Raw genomic sequence first — 10,999 nt, 5'->3', positions numbered from 1 at the left:
CATACTTGCATAGTACATTGATTTTTAGTAATAAGCATGTCATATGATAGTGGAACTAATTATACATATATAAAAATGTTAATAGTGTCTCTGGGTAGCAATTTATTTATTGCTTATCTATAGTGTCTGCTTATTTCTCCGAGGACAGTCATGTGTTAATCACCTAATTACATCTACATAAACATTTTTGAAAGATGAGGTGGGAGTCAAAGGATGACCGTAGCTATTATAGGTGAAGGACTGATTCGGAAAGCTGTATTTACTCATTGGTGATGCAACCTGTTAAGTGCCTTTTAGCCTACATACGAGGCACAAACAAATCATGCTCCTCCTGGGAAACAGAGAGAATGTCTTTCAGCAACACCTACACTGCTGCTTCAATCCAAATCCCCATTAGCACTAAGAAGAATACATGCCCTTAAATTGGTTTTCAAATATTCAGATGTGAACATGATACAGATGCAGGAATACATAGGCAATCACCAGTAAGATCGAGTTGGTGCTCAGTGGCTTTTGAGGTTAGTCTTATTACCTGAGATCAGAGCACCTTGTCTTTTAGAAAATGTGACATTGTCAGGAGACTACAAACCTGAGCCCAATGTGAATTTCCAAAGGGAGAGAAAAACAGGTATAGTATTTTCCTCATGTGATTTGCATCTTGAATTTCCACCTACTTTTTCAGAGTGAACTTTCACTTGCCATCACTTTGCTCCTTCTCCTCTCCAAGGAGGTGTCACCTGGGTGTTTTGTTTGTTTCTCTTTTTTTTTTTTAGTGATAAATGACTCCACCTGCAGCTAAACTCCATTGTTTATCTGTGATCTGGGCAGGAGCCCTTCCTCCTCTTCCCCTCCGGAACATGCGTGGCGTCAGGGTCAGTGCCCTCTGACCTCTGACCTCGCTCCTGATTGATCCTTGTCTTTTCCTGTCTCGTCACACAGTCTGCACACAGACGCTGCTGTTGGCTCTGCTCTGCGGGGCTCTGTTCCTCGCGGTCTCTCTCTGACAGAAGGCTCGGTCTGTGCGGCACAGCTCGTTCTGGGTTCAGCCTCTGGCTTCAACCGCTGAAGCACAAATACTCTCCAGCTGGGAGTCAGACAAGGGCAGAGATGAAGAACCCAGAAGCCCAACAGGATGTTTCGGTTTCCCAGCGGATTCGCATGATGTTTTATGTGATGAAGCCCAGTGAAACGTCATTCCAAACCCTGGAAGAGGTGCCTGATTATGTACGGAAGGTGAGGCTCTCTGGGAAGAGGCTGCTCTTGCTTTTCTCTTAATAAGAAGTAACTGAAACACAGTGTAGGGTTTCATTCATGTCCATTCTTCAAATAATTCTAATAAAAATAGTTTCCAAAAAAAAAGCATGGGGGAAAAGTAGAATTTCCACTTGAATTTCCGCACAATATCCCTAACCATCTCTTCCTGTTAAATTTCTCTTCCCTGGAAGGTCACTCCAGAATGTGATAAAACTTTAAAAAGTTTTCCTGGACACAGTGGCATTACAAATTTAGCTGTTAGAAGCTCAGTATCCAATGGTTATGTGGTATCAGTAAACTTTGTAACAATTTTGTTTCTAAAGGAAAACTTGTCTACCACCTCCCAGGAAATGATTTCCTGTTTGGTTTTGTTGTTGTTGTTTTAAGCAGGGTGGTTCTGCAGAATGGACACACAGCTGAGAGTTCAACCCTGATTTCCTAAGTTTGAACTTGTAAAACAAGTTTTCTTTGCAACTCTTCAGTGTTCAGAGGCACTTTCACTTCTGGTTACCGGCTATGATTGAAAGTGGAAATATCCAGAATTAGAACTTGAATACTGAAGTTCCCCACCCTGTCAGAGTTGTTCCTAAAACACTTACTAGTTCAGACCAGAAATAGAAAAGAAAATGACATCAGAAAATATGTTCTTAGGCTTTGGGTTTAGAAAATTTCAGTACTCATGATCAACTTTCAAATAAGAGAATCCCATAATTTTTTCAGGATTTGATATTACTCCTTTCTGATTTTTAAAGGAAAGAATGTGGTACTCACATCTTTATAAATCATTATTATTTTATATTATGACACCACAACTAGCCTGATATTTGTCATCAATTATAGATGATAAATTTTTTCCTATAAGAAAAAACTGAATGAATAAAACTTGAATGATGTCCAAAATGTTTAAAATGATCTCATTCTCTGAAATATTCAGAAGCAAAATTTTTTGTTTGTACAGTTTCAATGTTTTTCAAAATTTTATTAGAGTATAATTGATTTACAGTGTTGATTAGTTTCTACTGTACCACAAAGTGTATCAGTTATACATATATATATCCATTCTTTTAAAGATTCTTTTCCCATGTAGGTCTTACACAATACTGAAAAGAATTCTCCATATGCTATACAGTAGGTCCTTATTAGCTATATATTTTATATATAGTAGTGTGTATTCCTACAATTTCAATTTTGTGATTCCTGTCATCCTAATATGAAAAAATAAAATCATGCACATCTTTAAGGAAAGTGATTGAAAGTGTACCTTACCTTTGTAGTTTATTAATAGATTTCTGATTATTGCACTTATTTTAAAATGTATTTTTTAGACCTTGAAACGTCCTGCCTAATTTTTTAAATTTTCTTGGCAGAATTATTGTGGTTACATCTATGGTTATATTTCTTTCTTTTTAAAATATATTTATTTATTTTGGTTGTGCTGGGTTTTCATTGCACGGGCTTTTCTCTCGTTGCAAGTAGGGGCTACTCTCTAGTTGTGGTGTGAAGGCTTCTCATTGTAGTGACTTCTGTTGCTGGGGAGTACAGGTTATAGGCCACCTCATGCGAGGAGTTGACTCATTGGAAAAGACCCTGATGCTGGGAGGGATTGGGGGCAGGAGGAGAAGGGGACGACAGAGGATGAGATGGCTGGATGGCATCACCGACTTGATGGGCATGAGTCTGAGTAGACTCCGAGAGTTGGTGATGGACAGGGAGGCCTGGGGTGCTGTGATTCATGGGGTCACAAAGAGTCGGACACAACTGAGCGACCGAACTGAACTGAACAGGTTATAGGGCACATGGGCTTCAGTAGCTGTGGCAGTTGGGCTTAATAGTTGCGACTTCCAGGCTCTTGAACACAGGCTCAATAGTTGTGGCACACAGGCTTAGTTGCTCTGCAGCATGTGGAAACTTCCTGGACCAGGGATCGAACCCATGTCTCCCACATTGGCAGGCAGATTCTCCACCACTGAGCCGCCAGGGAAGCCTCCATGGTTGCATTTCGTGTCCAAATAGGATGATAGAATTGGAGCACCTTGTTAGCATGTGTCTGAAATAAACAGATTTCTTTGCCTGTCGGGAGGAAATGATCACCAAGGATAGGTTCATACCTTTTCTGCTATGAACTGTCACTCTGGGCTTCCCACTTTGGGAATGACTAATCAGAAAACTTGGAAGAATTTCATACCAAGCACAATAGCATCTCTCTTCTGCAATTTGCTTTCCAGGCAACTCCATTTTTCATTTCCTTGATGCTGCTTGAGCTGGTTGTCAGCTGGATTCGCAAAGGGAAGCCACCAGGCGGTTTGGATGATGCCTTAACATCTATGTCAGCTGGCATTGTGTCTCAGCTTCCGAGGTGAGTTAGCTGGTTAGCTGCAGTGAGTGAATAAACTTAAATTCTCCAGGTAAGATGAAGAAGAAACCCATTGTATGGGGAATTGGTCTATTTTTACACACATCCCCAAAGAACTCAGTTACTGTCATTGTTTAAATGTCTGATATTTTGTTCATCATGGATGTTTTACATCTGTTACTGGAAATACTGCTCTAAGTATTATTTATTGTGATTACTGAATTTATTGGTGCCTCCTGAAATTTTGTTCCCAAGGCAATTGCTTCAATTGTTTTAGCCTAGTCCTAGGCCTGAGTTTCAGAGAAGGCACTGGCGACCCACTCCAGTATTCTTGCCTGGAAAATCCCATGGACGGAGGAGCCTGGTGGGCTGCAGTCCATGGGGTCGCTAAGAGTCAGACACGACTGAGCGACTTCACTTTCACTTTTTACTTTCATGCATTGGAGAAGGAAATGGCAACCCACTCCGGTGTTTGTGCCTGGAGAATCCCAGGGACGGCAGAGCCTGGTGGGCTGCCGTCTATGGGGTCTCACAGAGTCAGACACGACTGACGCGACTTAGCAGCAGTAGCAGCAGCAGGCCTGAATTTTGTCTTAGTTATCTACTGGGAAATTAATGTTGCCTCAGGCAAATTCACCTGCAGTAGCAATCTCCCTAATCAATGTCACACAAAGCTCTAGATTACTACAGTGGTCTCCTAAGTGGTAACTCTGTCTCTAGTCCTATTTTCCACTCCAGCATTCTTGCCTGGAGAATCCCAGGGACGGCGGAGCCTGGTGGGCTGCCGTCTATGGGGTCACACAGAGTCGGACGCCACTGAAGCGACTTAGCAGCAGCAGTAACGGCAGTCCTATTTCATTTGCAGCCAAATATTTCCATGACGTGAATCTGGTGGAAACTCCCTCATAGGTTCCTTATGGCCGGAGGATAGTTTCTTCCCTAATCTATGGAGGCCTTTGTCTATCCAGCCTGCCTTCTGGTCCCTTGATTCTTCTTCCCCCTTTGCAATAGCCATTTGCTCCTTGTTTGCCATCACCCAGATGTCTCAAGTGGTCATCCAAGTGGCCAGCTCCCATTCATTTCTTCAGTCTAAATACATACTTCTCATGAAGAGTCATACTCTTCAGCAAGTCTTGTCTGTTTTCCATCCCTACTTTAGGCATCACTTCACTATGGGTTGAAATCACTGTGGAGTATTGTTCATACACCGTAATAGAATCGTCACATGGTATTAAGCTCACCTGTTTGCCCCCCAGCCCTTCCTGATAGGTTGCATGTAACTCGAGAAAAAGAGGTGTTCTTTCTTCATAGTTTGAACTCCTATGCCTATCATGATGTACAAAATAATTGCATGTGTGTGTGTGTGTGTTTTAATGGAGTATGGTTTACAGTGCTACGTTAACTTCTGCTGTACAGTGAAGTGAATCAGCTATATGTATACAGATAGCTCCTCACTCTTGAGCCTCCCTTACCCCCATCCCACCGCTCTAGGTCTCACGGAGCACAACGCTGAGCTCCCTGTTCTAGGCAGCAGGCTCCCACTGGCTATCTGCTTTACAGATGTTACCGTGTATATGTCGGGCTTAATCTCCCAGTTCATCCCACCCTCCCTTCCCTCCCATGTCTACATGTCCATTCTCCATGCCTGTGTCTCTATGACTGTGCCCTGGAACTAGGTTTATCGGTACCATTTTTCTAGATTCCATTCATGTGTTAATATATGATATTTGTTTTTCTCTTTCTGACTGACTTCACTCTGTATGATAGACTCTAGGTATAGGAATGAAGTCGGGTCCTTTGTAGAGATATGGCAGAATTTACTTTAAATCTCACATTCTTATAGTGTTATGTTGATGGTGAAGTCTGAGGATGAAGGGACTGAACAATGCATACTGGAGTGGGTTGGCATTTCCTCATCCTCCAGGGGATCTTCCCAACCCAGGGATTGAACCCAAGTCTCTTGCATCTCCAGCATTAGTGTGCTCACTCAGTTGTGTCTGACTCTTTGATACCTCATGGACTGTAACCCACTAGTCTTCTCTGTTCATGGAATTCTCCCAACAAGAATCCTGGGGTTGCTATTTCCTTTTCCAGGGGATTTTCCTGGCCCAGGGACTGAACCCTTGTCTCCTGCGTCTCCTGCATTGGCAGGCAGATTCTTTACCACCGCACCACCTGGGGACCCCAGAATAATGAATGCTGTACTACTTTTTAGAAAAAATAAATTGTAATGTGTTTAGAGGAGGTACCAGTGAATGGAGGGCTCTTCAGTGATGAGAGTTTTCCCAAGAGGAGAGGGTGAGGGAAGATTCCCTTGGAAGTCTATGCCTTATATTACTGGTGAATGTTCTCATTCCTGCTTCCCACCCATTGCTTCTTTTACTGTTTTAAAAGCTTCACTTCTGACCAGTGCTCACTGCTTTGGAATGTTTGCATGAACCGCCCAGTGGGAAACCAAGGTGGATTTTTTAAAAATAAAATAAGAACTTAAAGATAGCTGAGAAAAGGTAAAATCATTTCCTATGATTGCATAAAATTATTTAGATAGAAAGTAAACCTAAAGGTAAAATTTATTTCATAAATGCTACCATGAAAAAGATAGGTTAATAGTTATAAAATAATGGTAATGATAATCAGAATAGTGATTCTCTGAAAAGCTACTCATATGGTTGCATACTGCTGTCAGAATCAGAGAATAATATCTCAAATTATTTTTAATTTCCAGAATACTCTAATTAGGAATTTACAATTATACATAATTTCCTTTATTTCATGCCTCCCTTAAACAGAAGTGAACAAAAAATATATTCAGCATACTCAAGGGACAAGTATATTTGACTATTGAAAAATACTAGGTTATAATAGTTTATTCTGAGAAACTTGAGTGTATAGTTTTATGGAAATGGAACAATTGATGAATTGTAAAAATAACCTGATAACTGAGAAGTACCCTGCAGGAACAATTAGGAATCACATATTTTGTTGAGCTGGAATGAATTTATAAAAACTCAGGGAGACATCAAGTCAGATGAATGCTTCAGTATTTCTTTTACTGTTTTAAGTTGGACTTTGGTCACAAGTGAGATTAGATTGTTCTCTTATTATGTTGTAACAACTAGAAATGTAAACTGTATCCTCAGCACTCTATTTCTCTTCAACACTGTGATTAAAAGAAAAGGTACAGAATTCTAACAAGATACCCAAGGAGTAATATTTCTGCTAAAAAAGAAACCCCCAAATATAAGGGAAGTGGGGAGAGAGAAAGAGAAAATAAAACAAACTAGTCCTTCAGGGATAAGCCTGCAGTTCTTTTTCTTCACATCCCACTACTCATAACACTCCTTAAGCTAACACAAGCTGTGAACTCTGGTGCCCTTTGAAAGAAAGGGAAAAGGTTGTGAACTTGAATTTGGAGCCTATTTTTTATAGTTGTATTTTGAATGAGAACAGCACCTTACTTCTTTTTTGATCACAGTTTTAAATTATGAAATGTGGATAACTTTGTACATTTTACAAATAATTTTATCTTTCACAGGCTTTTGTCTGTAAGATCTCAGCAAAGCAAATTATCTGGAAATGAATTTTCCCAATGTTTTAATTTATTTTGTTGCTATCACAAAAATTCCCAGACATAAGCAGAGAAGGAAAGCTGATCCTTAGGATCCACTCTTCGCAATCCTCTTTCAGCACAAGATGAGAAGGGGGATTTGACTGAAATTCTTAGAACAATATTTCAGTTGAAACCACAGCATCAAGGGGAATCCTTGTGCAAATCGTTAACAGCTGAAGGTTAGATTATCACGACACTGATCATACCCTCTCCGAGGGACTAATTTCATTTTCTACACCAGCAACAGGGGCTTGCCATGTCCTTAAAATACATAATTGCAAGAAAAATGGTAATATACTATTTGTTAATCCCTTTGTGAGGAATTATAGTTTGGATAGTAATTCCAAATAGGCATGTGGCCTCTGACAAAAAATAGTTGGGGAAATCAAAGTGAAACCCTGAACATATTTTTCCACTTTGCCATTCATGTAATGGAAATGCTGTGTGCAGACTTTGAGGAAAAACAATGTTTATTTGAGGATCTCAGTTTCATTATAACATAAAAGTCAAAGTAGCTTAAAGATCAGTAGCATACTTACCATATTGATGGAAAAGATCTATGTGTATCTTTCAAATCTTTATTTGGTAAGGAAAATTATTCAACAGAGACAACATTGTATCTTGTTTACAAGCCTGTCAGACAGACCACAATGTGTAATAAATGTCCATCTGTCCTAAGAACCAGATTCTGGGCAGGCTTGCATCTGTTTTCCTCTTCTAGAATCCCGTAGGCAGACTTCTTAGTAAGAATCTAGTTCTGAAGTTATACAAGCATGTGTATTTACCGTAGTTAAATGCAGTGTATCATCTGCAGATAATATGCCTTTCTATTGGTTAATTGCATATATGACTATACAAAATAAACTGAAATATTGACTAAATCAATTTTTAAAAATGTAGCTAAAGCTTGTAAAATATCCTGCTACTGACTGAAATGCTAACGAGTGAAAAATAATCACATTTTTTTTTTTTTGCTTGCTTGTTGAAGCAGAACTCAATTTCCAATCCTTCATTAGAAAACTGGGACTTCAATTTGTTACTTCCTTCCAATGTTTCTGCTTCCATAAATTGCATCCTCCCCAGAGAAATTTTATTCCTGATATAAATATCTACAGTATGTTTGTTTTTAATGGGTTCATTTATTCTGTTGAAACAGCAGATTATAAATCAAATTGCAATAGTTGGAGGTATAATTTAAGTAGGTAAATTTTCAAATGAGTTGACACTTTTAACACATATAAGTCACTGCCAATTTTTACAATAGGACTAGGTCTGTGATATTGCGCTAAATGTATTTACAGTTTCATTGGCTATGGCTGCCATGGCATTTTCCACTCCTGCCAAGAAAGTTTCAATTCATCAAAAAAAAATAATAATAAATAAAAAGCAAAACTTAAAAGGAAATTAAACTTCTTTGAGATTCTTTTGACTCCTTGAGGTAGGACTAGAGAATAAAGGAAAATTGTGTACTGAATTTTTATACGAGACTTTAGTAGCAGAGTTGATACTGTTTTTGGCAACATCAGACTTCTAACAAATGAGTGTCTGCCATTTGGGGTGATGAAATTTAGTAAACATTTATTCATTGTCCTAAATAAGAGATACATTCATTTATGTAATATTAATAATGGTATTTTATTGTGAATATTAATATGGTCATATTAACTGAGAAAATTATGAAAAGAACATCCCACACAAACAAAATATATTTTAAAAACCTGCTGGTATGTTAGTTATTTTTGCTAGAGAGAATGCCTCATGTCCTCTTAACTTTTACCTTAGAAACCTATCAATAGACTTTGTTTTTCTTAATGGTGTAACTTCAGAGATTGCTCTTACACTGTCCTTCCTGAATGAATGAAGATTCCTTGTGATTATTAAGTCTGTGTTTGTGTTCTTATTCAATAGAGTTATTGAATTACTTGAAGTAATTTACTTCTTGCAAAGTAAAAAATGTAGCACATTTAGTTCTTTCAAATCCACTGCATTGTGTTTACTGAAGTCTCTGGTTTTGTGGTTGTTTTAAAAAGAAATTATGTTAAATGATTGATTTGTAAATGTCATTTCACAGTAGGAAACAGCAGTACAAATGTTGTCTGCCTGCAGAAGGTAAAGCTTGTGTTATGTATTTTGTTATTACTGAGCAAAAATCAGTATTCCACTAGATGGAGCAAAAGTGGCAGTAGCTTTACAGACAGACAGTACAAGTTCCTGGGCCAGGTATAAGAAATTTTGAAATAAATAAATAATTTAATTTCTTGGAAAAAATCAATATATATACATATATATTTCAAATATGTATTTATTTACTTATAACTTCCTGAAACTTGTAAGGGTATTTTGTGATCTCACTTAAATATTGGTTTATTTTCTAGTTTATGACGAGATTGTTAGAAATAAAGATGCCTGATTTATTTTGTTTTCAATTTTGTATAGTTTGGCCAAATTAAACAGTACACATTGCCCTAATGATAGTTATGAAATAGCACAAGTTGGCAGATGTCTGTGAACACTGGGTACATAATTCTACTGAATCTGAAAGTTGCTTTGAAATTTTTTCAGTTTGCAGTGAGAGCATTACATCAAATTTCAGTTGCTTGATTAATGAGTAGAGCATGCGAGTATTTGAGGGCTAGGTAATTTTAGGATCCATTCTACCTAATGCTCTCATATCTGAATTTAGATAGTGAGAAGGTAAACAATCTCTCCAGTGTCACCTTTCTCTACCTTTGATGATGGGAATATTCAAACTGAGATCATTTTGATAACAAATTAGCTTTGTAATTCTCAATCCCCAAATGATATTTATTCTCACTTATTGATTATTGGAAAATCTCAACATAATAAATTATATTTTTAGAAGTTCAGCATCAGTACTGGAATAGTATCTTAGTAATAGATAGTAATAGAATAGAATAGTAATAGTAATAGAATCTTACCAGATTTTATAGTCACTAAACTTTGACAGGATAGAGTTTTTTATTGAGGTACAGTTGATTTATAATATGTTAATTATTGCTGCATAGCAAGGTGATTCAGTAATATATCTATATATATAATTATATATATTCAATTATATATATATAATTTTTAAAAAAATATTCTCTTCCATTATAGTTTATCATGGGATATTGAATATAGTTCTCTGTGCTATATAGTAGGACCTTGTTGCCATCCATTCTTTATATAAAAGCTTGGGCTTCCCTGGTGGCTCAGTGGTAAAGAATCTGCCTGCCAATGCAGGAGACGTAGATTTGATCCCTGGTCCAGGAAGATTCCCTGAAGAAGGAAGTGTCAGCCCACTCCAGTATTTTTGGACAGAGGGACCTAGTGAACCACAGTCCATGTGGTTGCAGAGTTGGACACGACTTAGTGACTGATCAGCAACAATACAAAAGCTTCTATCTGCTAACCCCAACCTTCCACTCCATCTCTCCCCCAACCCCCTGCCCCTTGGCAACCACCAGTCTGACTGGACAGATTTCTACTGTGAACAGCAAATGTTAAATAAAACACATTAAAAACTAGCTAACTTTCATTTGCCAACAGATATGCCTCAGGCCTAAGAGAAATAGCTATTTGGGAAGAATCTATAAAAAATACAGGACAATGGGAGGGAAGCCTCTAGGTGTACAAGCTGTTGATGAGCGGTCTAATGCCTCCTTCTATGTAGATCCTGTTCTTGCTCTTGCACTCAAACTTCTTGAAAAAGGGATCTAGCATTTGGTTATCCAAAGCCCCTGTGCTACCTCATTTCCATCTCTGTATAATAAAGTAAGCTC

General features: G+C 38.1%; 1 protein-coding gene across 3 annotated transcripts in view; it reads left to right on the top strand.

Annotated features, from left to right (window-relative positions):
- Nucleotides 1-948: 948 nt before the first annotated feature.
- AGMO (alkylglycerol monooxygenase) overlaps nt 949-10,999 on the top strand; it is a 362,881-nt gene continuing 352,830 nt past the window's right edge. For all 3 annotated transcript variants that reach the window (XM_061165005.1, XM_061165006.1, XM_061165007.1), the window contains exons 1-2: nt 949-1,233; nt 3,480-3,610. In XM_061165005.1, coding sequence (XP_061020988.1) covers nt 1,108-1,233; nt 3,480-3,610 — 257 coding nt within the window. In that variant the 5' untranslated portion in view covers nt 949-1,107. The remainder of the gene's footprint in view (nt 1,234-3,479; nt 3,611-10,999) is intronic.

The sequence above is a fragment of the Dama dama genome, chromosome 18, assembly GCF_033118175.1.
Source record: "Dama dama isolate Ldn47 chromosome 18, ASM3311817v1, whole genome shotgun sequence".
Taxonomy (NCBI): domain Eukaryota; kingdom Metazoa; phylum Chordata; class Mammalia; order Artiodactyla; family Cervidae; genus Dama; species Dama dama.
The sequence above is the reverse complement of the archived record's forward strand: the minus strand, read 5'-3'. Positions and strand labels throughout refer to the sequence as shown.